General features: G+C 36.2%; 1 protein-coding gene across 1 annotated transcript in view; it reads left to right on the forward strand.

Moving 5' to 3' along the window:
- MEIKIN (meiotic kinetochore factor) overlaps positions 1-18,213 on the forward strand; it is a 135,776-nt gene that overhangs the window by 80,795 nt on the left and 36,768 nt on the right. The window contains exons 10-11 of the mRNA XM_023196731.2: positions 10-90; positions 3,599-3,718. Coding sequence (XP_023052499.1) covers positions 10-90; positions 3,599-3,718 — 201 coding nt within the window. The remainder of the gene's footprint in view (positions 1-9; positions 91-3,598; positions 3,719-18,213) is intronic.

The following is an 18,213-nucleotide window of genomic DNA, read 5'->3' on the forward strand; positions in this document are numbered from 1 at the left end:
CATTTATAGAAAGCAAAGTCCAGTACTCCTGGTAAGAAAAACAGAGGCCTTTTAACAAGTACTCCATCTTCAGAGACAGCTGGTTTTGTGGTAAGTATTAGCATTTGACACTTGTAGTATCTGTTTTCTGGCTCCTCCTCTCCCCATTCTTCTATTTTTCTTATATCAGGGGAATATTGCCTATGGAGAATAATAGCTGTGTTTTCCTGTTGCTTAAGCACACTTTCAATGGAAGTACTCTATATAGTGCTAAGAGAAGGAAAAACTAGAGTACTGCAGCAACAACCAGGATTCTTACTTTTTTTCCCTTCAGTTTTAAAAATTGTAGTGAAATATATATAACATAAAATTTATAATTTTAACCATTTTTAAGTGTACAGTTGAAGTATATTCATTCACATCATTATGCAACCATCACCACTATTCATCTCTAGAACTTTTTTCATCTTGCAAAACTGAAATTCCGTATGCATTAAACAGTAACTTCCTGCTCCTCCCTACCTGAGCCCCTGGAAACCACCATTTTACTTTCTGTTTCTATTAATTTGACTACTCTAGATACCTCATATAAGTGGAACCATACAGTATTTGTCCTTTGTGACTAGTTTATGTCACTTAGCATGGCATCTTCAGATTCATCTATGTTACAGCATGCATCAGAATTTTATTTTTCAGGATGAACTGATACTCCATTGTATGAATATGAAACATTTTGTTTATCCATTCATCTGTTGATGGACAATTGGGTTGCTTCTGCCTTTTGACAATTGCGAATAATGCTGCTATGAACATGGGTGTACAAATATATGTTTGAGTCTCTGCTTTCACTTCTTTTGAGTATGTATCTAGAAGTGGAATTGCTAGAGCATATGGTAATTCTATTTTTAACGTTTTGAGGAACCACCACACTGTTTTCCATAGTAGCTGTACCATTTTACATTTCCACTAGCGAAATGCACAAGGGTTCCAGTTTATCTACTTCCTTACCAGTGCTTGTTATTTTCTTTTTTGTAATAGTCATTCTTATGGATGTGAGGTGATATCTCATTGTGGTTTTGATTTGTATTTCCCTAATAAGGATGACATTGAGCATCTTTTAATGTGTTAATTAGCTATTCATATATCTTCTTTGGGAAAATATATATTCAAGTCCATTGTTTATTTTTGAATTTTTAATTGCTGAGTCGTAGGAGTTCCTCATATATCTGGGATATTAACCCATTACCCAACATATGATTTACAAATAATTTGCCCCCTTCCATGGGCTGCCTTTTCACTCTGTTGATAGTGTCCTTTGATGCACAAATGTTTTTTATTTTGTCATAGTAAAATTTATTTTTCTTTTTTCACCTTTTCTTTTGGTGTCATATCCAAGAAATCATTATCAAATCCAATCTCATCAAGTCTTCAGTCAAACATCCAATGTTCCTCTTCAGTGTGAGCAATCCTCACAGAGGTCCATGCAGCAGCTTACATGGCAGTGTGGGGACTGCTCATGCACAAGGAGATGAAATCCAGTATTTTTTGTAACAACACTTAGGCATAATGTCCATGGTCTCCACAAAGGACATGTGTAATTACAATGTCCCTGCACTCAGGGAAACCCAAAGTATTTTATATAGTGCAGTATTTATTTATTTATAGTGCATTTATAGTTTTTCCTAGAGATACAATTTTCCAGTCAGACATTATTTTTACCATAAGCAACGTTGCCTAGTAACACAGCTGACATTCTTACACTTATCAGGTTCCTAGGGAAAAGGAGTTACAGATTTAACCAAGAGATGCTCATGATGGAAGAAAGGGTTTTGTTAATACTCTGCTCACAGTCTTTCCAGTGGCCCCAAAATCAATACTTTCTCCAGAAAATGAGTATCTCATTTTTTTTCATTCTTGGTTGATATTTTGAGTTAAAATGTATTGATGAATAACAAATGTATCAAAATGATATTTTCATGGCAAAAATAATTTAGTGACTATTTTACAAGTATCAACATATTTTTAAAATTGAGGTACAATTTACATTTTATAAAACTCAGTTTACTAAAGTGTATAAATCAGTGGTTTTTAGCGTACCTACAAATTGTGCAGCTATCATCACAATCCTATTTAAGAACATTTTCATCACCCCATTCATTAATAGTCAGTCCTCATTCCCCCATCCCACCCTCTAGTCCCAAGAAACTACTGATTTAGTTTCTGTCTCTGTAGGTTTGCTCTTTCTGATTATTTCATATAAATGAGATCATATAATGTGGCATTTTGTGCCTGGTTTCTTTCATTTAGCATAATGTTTTAAAAATTCATCTATATTATAGCAGGTATCAGTACTGCATTCCTTTTTTATGACCAATGTATTAGTCTGTTTCCACACTGCTATAAAGACATACCCAAGACTGGATAATTTATAAAGAAAAGAGGTTTTATTGGCTCACATTTCTGCATGGCTGGGGAGGCCTCAGGAAACTTACAATCATGGTGGAAGGGGAAGAGGCATGTCTTACATGGCAACAGGTGAGAGAGAGCATGGAAGAGCAGGGAAATCTACCTTATAAAACCATCAGATCTCGGGAGAACTCACTATCATCAGAACAGTATGGGGAAAACCACCCCCATGATTCAATCACCTCCCACCAGGTCCCTCACTCGACCTGTGGGGATTATGGAGATTACAATTCAAGATGATATTTGGGTGGAGACGCAGCCAAACCATATCAACTGAATTATATTCCATTATATAGATATACCGTATTTTGTTTATCAATTCAGTTTATGGGCATTTATTTCCATTTATTATCTATTATGAATAATACTGTTATGAACATTTGTTGACAAGTTTTTGTTAAACATGTGTTTTCAGTTGTCTTAACTATATACAGTCATCCCTCAGTATCCATGGGGAATTGGTTCCAGGACTTCTCAAAGATACCAAAATATGTGGATGCTAAAGTTCCTGATATAAAATGGCATAGTATTGTTTTTTTGTGTATAACCTATGTGCATCCTGCATACCTTAAATCATCTCTAAATCAAACAGTCATTTTTTTGGAAATGTTTAATTTGGTACAGAAATATGTGGTGATTTCAGTAACCTCATAGAAAAATGGATATGGCAGTTAGGAGACAGTTCTATGTTAGAGATAGTGATTTAAAAATCTCTGGTGTTCAAATGGTAGGCAAGAAGATAAGAGAAGAATGCTGGGAAGTTTACATTTAAAGGAAGGGCAGGGGAAATTATTATAGGAGGTATGGTTGCTGAGTAGATAAATTTCATTTAGTAGGCATTTGATAAATGTTTGGATGACTGAATAGAAAAAATGTATCATAGCAAACAAAAATTACTAATTAAAAAATAACTTTAAAGTCAAAGAATGTTATAACCCATTTTACAGATTGATTAGTCTCTAAACATGCATCTTTTGAAGAGTTATTTCCAAATGTCAGTAATTACATGTATTCAGATGAAATTGTTCCTGTGTCAAGTTTACAAGAAAATGCTTCCAATGAGATGGTATTTTTCAGCTTTTCTTTAATTACTTAAAAATCATTGCTTTTGCAATGTTTAACTTCTACAAAAGAATAATGTGTTCTTTTATAGATTGATTTGTCCTCAGTGCAAAAAGCATCTTTTGAAGAACTATTTCCAAATGTCAGCAATTATATTAATTCAAATGAAATTGTTCCTGTGTCAAGTTTGCAGGAAAATTCTTCAAATCAGGTAGTATTTTCCATTTTTCCTTCAATTACTAAAGGAAATAATTACTGGTACATTAGATACTTTGTATATGAGGTGCTTTAAGAAATCTCTTAACATATCAGAAACATAATTTGCAAATATTTTCTCCTATTCTGCGGGTTGCCTTTTTACACTTTGGTTAGGGTCTTTGATGCACAAAATTTTTTATTTTTTATGAAGTACAATTTGTCTATTTTTTTCTTTTGTTGCCTATTCCTTTGGTGTCCTGTGCAAGAAATCATAGCCAAATCAAATGTCTGAAGCTTTTTGCCTTTCCTTTCCTTTCCTTTTTTCTTTCTTCCTTCCCTTCCTTCCCTTTCTTTCTTCTTTTCTTTCTTTCTTTGACAGAGTCTCACTCTGTCCTCCATGCTGGAGTGTCAGGGTGCAATCAAGGCTCACAGACTCACGATAGGCTTGACTTCCAGGGTTTAGATGATTCTCCCACCTCAGCCTCTCGAGTAGCTAGGACTGCAGGCATACACCACGATGCCCAGCTAATTTTTTGTATTTTTTGTAGAGACAAGGTTTTGTTATGGTGCTCAGGCTATTGCCCTGTATTTTCTTCAAATTTTTTTTTTTTGTTTTAGGTCTTGCATTTAGGTCATTGATCCATTTTGAGTTAATTTTTGTGTATAGTATTAGGTAAGGGTCCAACTTCATTCTTTTGCATGTAGATATCCAGTTTTCTCAGCATCATTTGTTGAAGAGACCATCCATTCCCCCATTGAATGGTCTGGCCCCCTTGCCAAAAATGATTTAAGCATATATTTGAGGGTTTATCCCTGGGCTGTCTATTCCATTGATCTATATGCCTGTCTTTATGTTAGTACCATATGGCTTTGATTAGTGTAGCTTTGTAGATTTTGAAATCAGGAAGTGTGAGTCCTCCAACTTGTTCTTCTTTTAAATTATTGCTTTTACTATTCAGGATCCCTTGCGATTCCATGTGAATTTTAAATGGGTTTTTCTGTTTCTGCAAAAAACATCATTGGGGTTTTGATAGAGATTGAATGGAATCTGTAGATCACCCTAGGTAGTAATGGCATCTTAACAGTATTACATCTTCCAATCCATAAACATGGGATGTGTTTTCATTTATTTATGTTTTCTTTAATTTACTTCATGACTGTTTTGTAGTTTTCATTGTGTAGGTCTTTAACTTGTTTGGTTAATTCCTAAATATTCTTTTGGATGCTATTATGAATTGAATTGTAATTTCTTTTCTAATTGCTTATTGTTAATGTGTAGAAGTTCACCTGATTTTTGTGTGTTGACTTGTGTCCTGTTAATTTGCTGAATTCATTTATTCTAATAATTTTTAATTCAATCTTTAGGGTTTTTCACAATGATACCATGTTATCTGTGAACAGAGATAATTTTACTTCTTGCTTTACAATTTGGATGCCTTTTATTTCTTTTCCTTGCATAATTGCTCTGGCTAGAACTATCAGTAGTATGTTGAAAATGCAGACATCTTTGCCTTTTTCTTCATCTTAGAGGAAAAGCTTTCTGTCTTTCACCATTGAATGTGATGTTTACTGTGAATTTTCATATATGGCTGTATTAGTTCATTTTCACATTGCTATAAAGAAATACCTGAGACTGGGTAATTTATAAAGAAAAGAGGTTTCTTTATATATAGAAAAGAGGTTGCTTATGGCTCCTCAAGCTGTATAGGAAACATGATTCTGGCACCTCCTTCTGGAGAGGCCTCAAGAAGCTTCTAATTATGGTGAAAGGCAAAAGGGGAGCAAGGCATCTTACATGGCCAGAGCAGGAGGAAGAGAGAAAATGGGGAGGTGCCACACACTTTTAAACAAGATCTCACAATAACTCCCTCACTAGAACAGCAACAAGGGCATGGTGCTAAACAATTGAGGACCACCCCCATGAAGTACCACTCCCATGATCCAGTCACCTCCTACAAGGGCCCACCTCCAACATTGGGGATTACAATTTAACATGAGATTTGGGCAGGGACACAAATCCAAACCATATCAATGACTTTTATTTTGTTGAAATAGTTTCCTTTAATTCCTAGTTTATTGTTTTTATCACAAAATGGTACTGAATTTTGTCAAATGCTTTTTTGGCATCCAAATTGTAAAGCAAGAAGTAAATGGAGAAGATCACATGTTTTTCCTTTCATTCTACTATATGTGATATATGACAGTGATTGATTTAAGTCTTGCCAAATTAAGCAGAAACATTGATTGATTTTTGTATGTTGAACCATCCTTGCATTCCAGGAATAAAACCCATTTGGTTGTGGCCTATCATCCTTTTAATATGCTGCTGAATTTGATTTACTAGTAATTTGTTGAGGATTTTTGCTTCGATGTTCATAATGGATATTGGCCTGTAGTTTTCTTTTCTTGTTGTGTCCAGAAAAGACACTTTGTTTGACTTCGGGTAATGTTCATCTCAAAGAATGAGTTATGAATCATTCCTTTCTCTTCTTGGAAAGTTAGAGAAGTATTGGTATTAGTTCTTTAAATGTTTGGTAGAATTCACCAGGGAAGCCAACAGAATCAGGGCTTTTCCTTGTTGGGAGTTTTTTCATTAGTGATTCAGTCTCCCTACGAGTTCTGTAGGTATATTCCGGTTTTCTATTTCTGCATGATTAAGTATTGAGATGCTTTGTGTTTATAGGTATTTGTTTATTTCATCTAGGTTATGAAATTTGTTACTATGCAATTGTTCATAATACTCTCTTTGTAATTCTTTTTTTGGTAGAATTGGTAGTAATGTCACCACTTTCATTTCCGACCTTAGTAATTTAAGTCTTCTTTCCCTTTTTATTAGTATTTTTCATTAAAGGTTTGTCAGTTTTGTTGCTGTTTTCAAAGAACCAATTTTTGGTTTGATTGATTTTCTGTATGATTTTTTTCTATTCTCTATTTTGTTTATGTCTGCTCTAATCTTTATTATTTCCACCCTTCTGCTAAACCTAGTTTAGTTTGGGTTTAGATTGTTCTTCTTTTCTAGTTCCTTAAGTTGTAAAGTTAGGTTGTTGATTTGAGACATTTCTTGTTTTTCCATTTAGGCATTTATAGCCATAAATTTCCCTCTTAGCACTGCTTTGGCTAAATTCCGTAAGTTTGGATATGTTGTGTTTTTGTTTTCATTTGTCTCTAAGTATTTTCTAATTTCCCTTGTGATTTGTACTTTGGCCCATTGGTGTTTAAGAGCATGTTGTTTAATTTTCACAGTTTGTTGAATTTTTCAGTTTTACAAACTCTGTTTTTTTATGACTTCATTCTATTTTGCTCAGACAAAATACTTTGTATGATATCTATCTTTTAAAATATATTGAGACTTAATTTATGGCCTGATACATGATCTATCCTGTAAAATATGCCATGTGCCCTTGAGAAGTATATATATGCTGTTATTTGAAAGATTGTTCTGTATATATTTTACATGTAATTGATGTATTGTATTAAGTCCTCTATTTTCTTATTCTCTTCTGTCTGGTTATTCTATCAATTATTGAGAGGGAGGTATTGAAGTCTTCAACTATTATTGTAGAACTGTCTATTTTTCCCTGCAGTTCTGTCAGTTTTTACTTCATATATTTTGATGGTCTGTCATTCAGTATATAAATGCTTATAATTGTTATATGTTTTTGTTATCTTGAGTCTTTTATTAATATATAATGTTCATCTTTGTCTCTTATAACCTTTTGATTGAAACTTTATCTGATATTATGATAGCTGCCCCTGCTCTCTTTTGTTACTATTTACATGGAGTAGCTTTTCCTATTCTTTCACTTTCAATTTATTTATATCTTTGAATCTAAAGTGAGTCTCTTATAAACAACATATAGCATATGCTTTTTATCCATTTTGTCAATCCCAGTTTTTCTATAGGAGAATTTAATTCATTTATTTAAAATACTTACTGATAAGGACAGACTTATTTTTGTCATTTTGCTCATTGTTTCCTATATGCCTTTATATTTTTTTGTCATTCACTTTCTACATTACTGTCTTCTTTTGTGGTTAACTGATTTTTGTAGTGAAATATTTGAATTTGTTTCTTATTTCCTTTTGTGTATATTCTATAGCTATTTTCTTTGTGGTTACCAGAGGGATTGCCTTTAGCAGTCTAAAGTTATGGTACTCTAATTTGAATTTATTTAGCAGTCTAGAGTTATGATACTCTAATTAGAATTTATGGTTGACTTCAATGACATACAAAAACTTTGCCCCTTTACATCTCTGCCCCAACCCCTTTCAGGTGATGATGTTAACATTTTTATACATCATGTCCCTTAAAACATAAATTAATATATTTTTTTGAGATGGAAACTCACTGTATTACCCAGGCTGGAGTGCAGTGGCACGATCAGGACTCACTGCAACCTCCACCTCCCAGGCTCAAGCAATCCTCCCAGTTTGGCTTCCTGAGTAGGTGGGACTACAGGCATGCACCACCATGTCCAGCTAATTTTTGTATTTTTTGTAGAGACAGGGTTTTGTCATGTTTGTCAGGCTGGCCTCCAATTCCTGGGCTTAAGCAATCTGCCTGCAGCTTGAGATTACAGGTGTCAGTGACCATGCCCAGCCAATAATACTTTAAAACACTTTAGTCTTTTAAATTATGAAAATAAAAATGTGAGTTACAAACCAATGTCAAAATAATACTAGCTTTTATGCCAATAATTATTTTTAAAATTTATTAGTCTCTTAAATGATATAGAAAATAAGAAGTAGAGTTATAAATTGTTGTTGTAATAATAATAGCTTTTATAATTGCCCCTTCTATTTGCCTTTATTTAGATCTTCATTTCTTCATACAGCTTCAAGGTACTGTCTAGTGTCCTTTCATTTCACGTTATAGGACTCTCTTAAGCATTTCTTGCAGGGCAAATCTAGTGGTAACTACTTCCCTCAGCTTTGTTTATCTGGGAATGTCTTAATTTCTTCCTCATTTTTGAAGGACCGTTTTACTGCATGTAGGATATTTGGTTCACAGGTAATTTTCTTTTATCACTTTGAATCTGTCAGCCCACTGCCTTCTGGTAGCCAACGTTTCTGATGAGAAATCTGTTGATTATCTTATAAAGATCCCTTGTATGCAACAAGTCACTTCTCTTGCTGCTTTCAGGAGTCTTTCTTTGTCTTTCTTTCTAAAGTTTGATTATAATAAGTGGGTGTCTTTCAGTTCATCTTACTTGGAGTTTGTTGAGCTTCTTAGATGTTTATGTCTTTTATCAAATTTGGAAAATTTCACTCATTATTTCTTCTAGTATTCTCTCTTCCCCCTTTTCTCATTCTTTTCCTTCTGGGACTTTCTTGATGGTGTCCCACAGGTCCCTTATACTCTGTTTTTCTTCAATTTTTAAATTTATTTTCTTCAGACTGAATGAATGAATTGTCCTGTTTTCAAGTTTATAGATTCTTCTGCCTACTTAAATATGCCCTTGGATCTTTCTAGTGAATTTTTCCTGTCAGTTATTGTGTTTTTAAGCTCTAGGTTTTTTGGTTTTTTTTTTTTTTGCTTCTTTTGAGGTTTTCTCTTTTTATTGATATTTTAATTTTGTTTATACATAGTTTTCTTGACTTTTTTTTCACATTTTCCTTTAGTTCTTTGAGCATCTTTTAAAGAGAATTGTTTTAAAGTTTTTGAATAGATATATAATCATTTCCTTTTTAGAGGCAGTTTCTGCTGATTTTGTTTCCATTTGAATGTACCATACTTTTGTGTTTCTTTTATGCCTTTTAATTTTTTTAAAAAAATCTGGATGTTTGAATATAATAATGTAGTAAATGTGGAAATGAGTCTCTCCACCCTTCTTAAACCTTGCCATCTTTTTTTTTTTTTTTTAAAGATGGAGTCTCCTCACTCTATCATCCAGGCTGGAGTGCAGTGGTGCCATCTCAGCTCACTGCAAACTCCACCTCCCAGGTTCATGCCATTCTCCTGCCTCAGCCTCTGGAGTAGCTGGGACTACAGGTGCCCACCACCATGCCTGGCTAATTTTTTGTGTTTTTAGTAGAGACTAAATTTCACTACTAAATTTCACTGTGTTAGTCAGGGGTTTCACTGTGTTAGCCAGGACTGTCTCAATCTCCTGACCTCATGATCTGCCTGCCTCAGCCTCCCAAAGTGCTAGGATTACAGGTGTGAGCCACTGTACCTGGCCAACTTTGCTGTCTTTTGTAATTGTTTTTGTTTTCATTGTCATAGGCTACTTATATGCCAAGGATCAGCTTGAGGTGTAAACTTAAGGTCTTCTTAGGTCTTTTCTGAGGTTTGCATATTTCTCTAGACACGCACAGTTACTGTTTAGCTTTCCTTGTATATGCAGTTGTTCTTAATGTCCAAGTCATTATTATGTAGCTCCTAAAAGGAGAAAAGAAAAAAATTGAGGAAAAAAGGGTTCTTGCCTGTTAAATCTTCAGGTACTGTTCCCAATATTGTGTCAGCATTAGCACTATTTCTGCTAATCTTTTCAGATAGTTCTTTTACTGGCCTCAGATAGTTTCTTCATAAGCATGTACTGATCAGTACTCTACTGCGTACTGAACAGAATGCATATTGCTGGGGTTCTCTCTGTGTGTAGCTCTCTCCTCTCTGGTATTCTGCCCTATAAACTCAGTCATTTTGGTTTCCCTAGACACTCAGCTGCATCTCCTCAAGTCAGGCAGTCTCCTGGGTACTGCTTAGTTTTTCCTCCCTGTACTGCAGGCTAGAAATTCTCTCAAAGCAATAAGTTGGGGAAATTGTAAGAATCATATTGTTTGTTTTCCATGTCTTGGAGATTACTGTCCTTCAATGTCTGATGGCTGGTGTCTTGAAAACTGTTGTTTCATATATTTTTTTCTGATTTATTTTTGTTTTAGGCAAAAGGGTAAATCTGGAATGATATAGATTGGCTTTGTGTCCCCTCCCAAATCTCTTGTTGAATTGTAATTCCCAGTGTTGGGGAAGGGACCTCATGGGAGGTGATTGGATCATGGGGGTAGTTTCCCTCTTGCTGTTCTTGTGACAGTGAGTGAGTTCTCGCGAGATCTAGTTGTTTGAAAGTGTGTGGCACTTCTCCCTTTTCTCTTTCTCCTGTTACCATGTGAAGATAGGCTTGCTAGCACCTCACATTCTGCCATAACCATGTTTCCTGAGGCCTCCCCAGCTGTGCCTCCTGTACAGCCTGTGGAACTGTGAGTCAATTAAACCTCTTCTCTTTATAAACTACCCAGTCTCAGGTAGTTATTTATAGCAATGTGAGAACAGACTAATACAGAAAATTCATATCAGAGAAATGGGGCATTGCTATAAAGATACCTGAAAATATGATAGTAACTTCGGATCTGAGTAATGGGCAGAGATTGAAACAGTTTGGAGGGCTCAGAAGAAGACAGGAACACGAGGGAAGGTTTGGAACTTCTGGAGACTTGTTGAATGGCTTTGACCAAAATGCTGATAGTGATGTGGATAGAGATGGCCAGGCTGATGAGGTCTCAGATGGAGCTGAGGAACTTATTGGGAACTGGAGTAGAGGTTACTCTTGCTATGCTTTAGTAAAGATACTGGCAGCATTGTGCTCCTGCTCTAAAGATCTGTGGAACTTCAAACTTGAGAGACATAATTTAAGACATCTGGTGGGAGAAATTTTTAAGCAAAGCATTCAAGATGTGGCTTGGCTGCTTCTAGCAGCCTATGTTTATATGTGTTCACAAAGAGGTGATCTGAATTGCAACTTACATTTAAAAGGGAAGAAGAGAATAAAAGTATGGAAAATTTGCAGCCTGACCAGGTGGTAGAAAAGAAAAGCCCATTTTCTGGGGAGAAAATCAAGCCAGGTGCAGAAATTTGTGTAAGTAAAGAGGAGCTGTGTTAATAGCCAAGACAATGGGAAAAATACCTACAGAGAATTTCGGAGACCTTCACAACAGCCCCTGCCATCACAGGCCTGGAGGCCTAGGAAGGAAAAATGGTTTTGTAAGCCAGGCCCAGGGCCTTGCTGCTCTGTGCAGTCTTGGGACATGGTACCCTGCATCCCAGCCACTCCAACTCCATCCATGGCCAAAAGGGGCCAAGGTACAGCTCAAGTTATTGCTTAAGAGGGTGAGCCCCAAACCTTGGTGGTTTCCACATGATGTTGGGCCTGCAGGTGCACAGAAGGCAAGAGCTGAGGTTTGGGAGCTTCCGCCTAGATTTCAGAGGCTGTATGGAATCACCTGGACATCCAGGCAGAAGTCTGCTGCAGGGGCAGAGCCCTCATGGAGAACCTCTACTAGGACAGTATGGAGGGGAAATGTGGAGTTGGAGCTACCATCATTTGTTAAAGATTACACAAAATAAAAAGATGTTGTAAAGCATGATATCTAAAGCATAAAATGTGGAAGGGTAGAGTAAAAGTATAGTGTATGTGATTGAAGTTAAGTTGTTATCAGCTTAAAATAGAATGTTCTAACTACAGGATGTTTTATGTGAGCCCTATGGTAACCACAAAGAACAAACCTTTAGTAAATACACAAAAGATAAATAGAAAGGAATGAACACACACTATGGCAAAAAAAAAAAAAATCAACAAAGCACAATGAAAAACATCAAGAGAAGAAAAAACATATTATCATTGCAATCAATGCATAAAAACCATTGACAAAATCCAACATTTTTAATGATAAAAACTCTCAACAAATTAGGTATAGATGGAACGTACATCAACACAATAAAGGCCATTAATGATAAGCCCACAACTAATATACTCAATGATAAAAAACTGAAAGTTTCTTCTAAGAGGAACAACAAGACCTGAGTACCTATTCTTGCTACTTCTATTCAACATAGTACTAGAAGTCCGAGCCAGAGCAATTAGGCAATGAAAAGAAATGAAAAGCATCCACATTGAAAAAGAAGAAGTTGGCTGGGCATGGTGGCTCATGCCTGTAATCCCAGCACTTTGGGAGGCCGAGGCAGGCAGATCACAAGGTCAAGAGATCAAGATCATCCTGGCCAACATGGTGAAACCCCGTCTCTACTAAAAATACAAACATTAGTTGGGCATGGTGGCATGTGCCTGTAGTCCCAGCTACTGGGAAGGCTGAGGCAGGAGAATTGCTTGAACCTGGGAGGTGGAGGTTGCAGTGAGCCGAGATTGTGCCACTGCACTCCAGCCTGGCAACAGAGCGAGACTGTCTCAAAAAAAAAAAAAAAAAAGAAGTTAAATTATCTCTGTAGATGACATGATCTCATATGAAAGAAAAACTAAAGACTTCAATGAAAACTGTTAGAACTAATAAACAATATCATATTACAGGATACAAAGTTAATATACAAATATACAAAAATAAGTTGTCTTTTTTCACTAACAATGAGCTTCCAAAAAAGAGATTAAGAAAATAATATCCTTAGGATCAAATACAACCAAGGAGGCAAAAGAGTTATACACTAAAAATTATACGACATTAATGAAAGAAATTGAAGGCACAAATAAATGTAATGACATACCATTTCATTGATTGGAGGAATTAATATTGTTAAAATGTCCATACGTCAAAGTAATCTACAGATTCATTACAATCATTATCCAGATTCCCACATAATTTTTCACAGAACTAGAAAAAACAATCCTAAAATTCATATGGAACCACAAAAAATTTCAAATAGCCAAAGCAATCTTTAGAAACAACAAAGCTGGAGGCATCACACCTCCTAATTTCAAGCTATATTTGAAAACAAAAGTAATCTATACCTGTATAACAGTATGGTACTGGCATAGAAACAGACATATACCACTGCCTGCTTGAATGCTCACAAAGGGTACACTCAGACCTGCACCCACTAGTGTCCTACCCCTGTGCTAACACCACCACTAGCACAACTGTGCACACAGTTGCCGGTGGAAACTTCCCAGCCGCTAGAGCTGTGCTGCCTCTACTGCTGCTGTAAATGCCCAGAGGGTGGCAGGTACCCTAGGATCCAATAGCACCCTGTTGTAGCTGATGAGTGTGTGCCCCACCACACTGCTGCTACTGCTGGCACATGAGAATGAGAATGGATCCCGTTGCCACCAACCTGTGAAATGCTTTGGCTGGCACCACCCATTGGATTGTAGAGACCAGTAGTCTGGGAGCACCTCACCCCCCTCCCCCCCAACTACTCTCACCTAGTGCAGTAGGTTTCTAACCTTGAGGAGCCAGAGAACAAAGTTGGGGCCCAATACAAGTCCCTCAGAGTTACAGCACGCAGTTCAGGAGCTGGGAGCTGAGCCTTGGCCCCCTAAAATCTCCCAGAAACAAAGCCAGTCAACTGAATTCACCTTATATCACAATCAAACCTTCAAGGCCATCAAATAAGATAAAAGAAAAAAAACCCATCTGAAGAACAGCAACTTCAAAGACTGAAGGAATATGAACCCACAAAGATGAGAAAGAACCAGCACAAGAAAACTGATAAATCAAAAAGCCAGAGTGCCTTTATTCCTCCAAACAATAGCACTACCTCTCCACAAAGCATTCTGAATGTGGCTGAGATGGCTGAAATGGCAGAAATAGAATTCAGAATATGGATAAGAATGAAGATCATTGAGATGCAGGAGTACATTAAAAGCCAATCCAAGGAAGCTAAGTATCACAGTAAAATGATACAGGAGCTAACAGATAAAAAAAGCCAGTATAGAAAATAATGTAATTGACCTGATAGAACTGAGAACCACACTATAAGAATTTCATAATGCAATCGCAGGTGTTAATAGCAGAATAGACCAGGCTGAGGAAAGAATCTCAGAGCTTAAGACTAGCTTTCTGAAGTAAGACAGATAAGAATAGAGAAAAAAAGAAAGAAAAGGAATGAACAAAATCTCCATAGAGAGCAAATCTATGACACACTGGTGTCCTTGATAGAGGAGAATGGAAGCAAGTTGGAAAACATATTTTAGGATATCTTTCACGATAACTTCCCCAAGCTAGCTAGAGAGGCCAACACTTTAATTCAGGAAATGCAGAGAACCTTACTAAGATACTTAATAAGGAAGATCATCCCTGAGATCCATAATCATCAGATTCTCCAAAGTTGAAAGAAAAAAGATTAAAGGCAGCTGGAGAAAAAGGTCAGGTCACCCACAAAGGGAAGGCCATCAGTCTAACAATGAAACTCTCAGCACAAACCCTAAAAGGCAGAAGAGATTGGGGGCCAATATTCTACATTCTTAAGGAAAATAAATTCCAAACAAGAACTTCATTTCAGGCCAAACTAAAATTCATAAGTGAAGGAGAAATAATATCTTTTTCAGACAAGCAATTTGTTTTCACCAGAGGGAATTCATCACCAGATGTGACTTGAAGGAAGCACTAAATATGGAAAGTAAAAGATTGTTACCAGCCACTACAAAAACACACTGAAGTACACAGACCAGTGACACTATAAAACAATTACACAAACAAGTCTGAATAATAACCAGCTAACATCATGATGACAGGATCAAAGCCATACATTTCAATATGAACTTTGAATGTAAACAGGCTAACTGCCTGAATTAAAAGGCACATAATGGCAAGCTGGATAGAGAAGCAAGATCCAACAGTATACTGTCTTCAAGAGACCCATCTCACATGCAATGACATACATAGGCTGCAAACAAAGGGGTGGAGGAAAATCTACCAAGCAAATGGAAAACAGAAAAAAGTGCAGGTTGCAATCCGAGTTTCTGACAAAACAGATGTTAAATCAATAAAGATAAAAAAAGACAAGGGCATTACATAATGGTAAAGGGTTCAATTCAACAAGAAGATCCAACTATTCTAAATATATATGCACCCAACAGAGGAGCACCCAGATTCATAAGGCAAGTTGTTAGAGACCTTCAAAGAGAAATAGACTTTCACACAATAATAGTCAGAGACTTCAACACTCCATTGACAGTATTGGACAGATCATCCAGGCAAAAAAATAATAAAGATATTCAGGACCTGAACTCAGCACTGGATCAAATGGACCTGACAGGTATCTACAGAATGCTCCACCCCAAAACAACAAAACATACATTCTTCTCATCACTACATGTCACATACTCTAAAATTGATCACATAATCTAAAGTACTCCTCAGCAAATGCAAAAGAACTGAAATCATAACAATCATTTGGACTACAGCGCGACTAAAATAGGATTCACGACAAAGAAAATAGTTCAAAACCATACAATTACATGGAAATTGAATAAGCTGCTCCTGAATGACTTTGGGTAAATAATGAAATAAACTCAGAAATCAAGAAGTTCTTTGAAACTAATGAGAACAAAGATAAAACATGCCAGAATCTCGAGGACACGGCTAAGGCAATGTTAAGAGGGAAATTTATAGCACTGAATGAACACATCAAAAAGTTAGAAAGATTTCAAATTAACAACTTAACATCACAACTAAAAGACAACCAAGAGGAAACCAACCCCAAAGTTAGCAGAAGACGAGAAACAACCAGAATCAAAGCTGAACTGAAGGAGATTGAGTCATGATAAACCATTCAGAAGATCAACAAATCCAGGGGTTAGTTTTTGGAAAAAAAAACAATGCATAGACTGCTAGCTAGACTAATATAGAGAAAAGAGAGAAGAGCCAAATAAACACAATTAGAAGCAACAAAAGGGATATTAACACTGGCCCCACAGAAAAGCAAATAACCATCAGATAATATTATGAAAACCTCTATGTACACAAACTAGAAATTCTGGAATAAATGGATAAATTCCTGTACACATGCACCCTCCCACATACACCTTCCTGAACGAGGAAGAAATTGAATCTCTGAACAGACCAATAATGAGTTCCAAAATTGAACCACTTGGACACAGGAAGGGGAACATCACACACCGGGGCCTGTCAGGTGGGGTGGGGTGAGGGGGGAGGGATAGCATTAGGAGATATACCTAATGTAAATGACAAGTTAATGGGTGCAGCACACCAACATGGCACTTGTATACATATGTAACAAACCTACACGTTGTGCACATGTACCCTAGAACTTAAAGTATAAAAAAATAAATAAAAATAAAAAATAAAAGCCTACCAACCAGAAAAAGCCCAGGACCAGGATTCTCAACTAAATTCTGCCAGAAGTATAAAGAACATCTAATACCATTTCTACTTAAACTATTCCAAAACATTGAAAATGAAGGACTCCCCTCTAACGTATTCTGTGAGGCCAGTATCATCCTTATACCAAAACCTGGCAGAAACACAACAAAAAAAGAAAACTTCAGACCAATATCCTTGATGAACATTGATGCAAAAATCCTCAACAAAATATGGGCAAACTGAATTCTAGCAGCACATCCAAAAGCTAATTCACCACAGTTAAGTAGGCTTTATCCTGGGATGCAAGGTTGAGTCAGTATACACAAATCAATGTGATTCATCACATAAACAGAACTAAAGACAAAAGGCACGTTATTATCTCAATAGATGCAGAAGAGGTGTTTGATAAAATTCAACACCACCTCATGTTAAAAATTACCAATAAACTAGATATTGAAGGAATATACCTCAAAATAAAAAAAGACATCCGAGACAAACCAACAGCCAACATCATACTGAATAGGCAAAAACAGAAGTACTACCCTTGAAAACCAGCACAAGAGAGACAAGAATGCCCTCTCTCACCATTCCTCTTTAATATAGTATTAGGAATATTGGCCAGAGCAATCAGGTAAGAGAAGGAAATAAAACGCATAGAAATAGGAAGAGAGGATGTCAAACTATTCGTGTTTGCAGGCTACATGATCATATATCTAGAAAACTCCATATTCTTGGCCCAAAAGTTCCTTGAGCTAATAAACAATTTCAGCAAATTCTAAGGATACAAAATCAATGTACAAAAATAACTAACATTCTTATACATCAATTACAGTTAAGCCAACAACCAAATCAGAAACACAATCCTATTCAGAATTGCCAAAAAAAAATAAAATACTTAGGAATACAGCTAACTAGGGAGGTGAAAGATCTCAACAAAGAGAACTACAAACCATGGCTGAAAGAAATTAGAGATGACACAAACAAATGGAAAAACATCCCATGCTTATGAATAGAAAGAATCAACATCGTTAACATGGCCATACTACCCAAAGCAATTTATAGATTCAATGCTATTCCTATCAAAGTACCAGTGATATTCTTCACAGAACTAGAAGCTATTTTAAAATCTGTATGAAATCTTAAAAGATCCTGAATAGCCAAGGCAATTCTAAGCAAGAAGAAGTATCACATTACCTTCAAACTATGCTACAGGGCCATAGTGACCAAAACAGCATGGCATTGGCACAAATAGACAAGAGGAACAGAATAGAGAGCTCAGAAATAAGGCCATACACCTACAATCATCTGATCTTGGACGAAGCTGAGAAAAGCAAGCAAAGGAAAAAGGACTCCCTATTCAATAAATGATGCTTGGATAACTGATTAGCCATATACAGAAGATTGAAAATGAACCCCTTCCTTACACCATGTGTAAAAATCAACTCGAGATGGATTGAA

Source organism: Piliocolobus tephrosceles, chromosome 4 (assembly GCF_002776525.5).
Source record: "Piliocolobus tephrosceles isolate RC106 chromosome 4, ASM277652v3, whole genome shotgun sequence".
In the NCBI taxonomy this organism is placed as follows: domain Eukaryota; kingdom Metazoa; phylum Chordata; class Mammalia; order Primates; family Cercopithecidae; genus Piliocolobus; species Piliocolobus tephrosceles.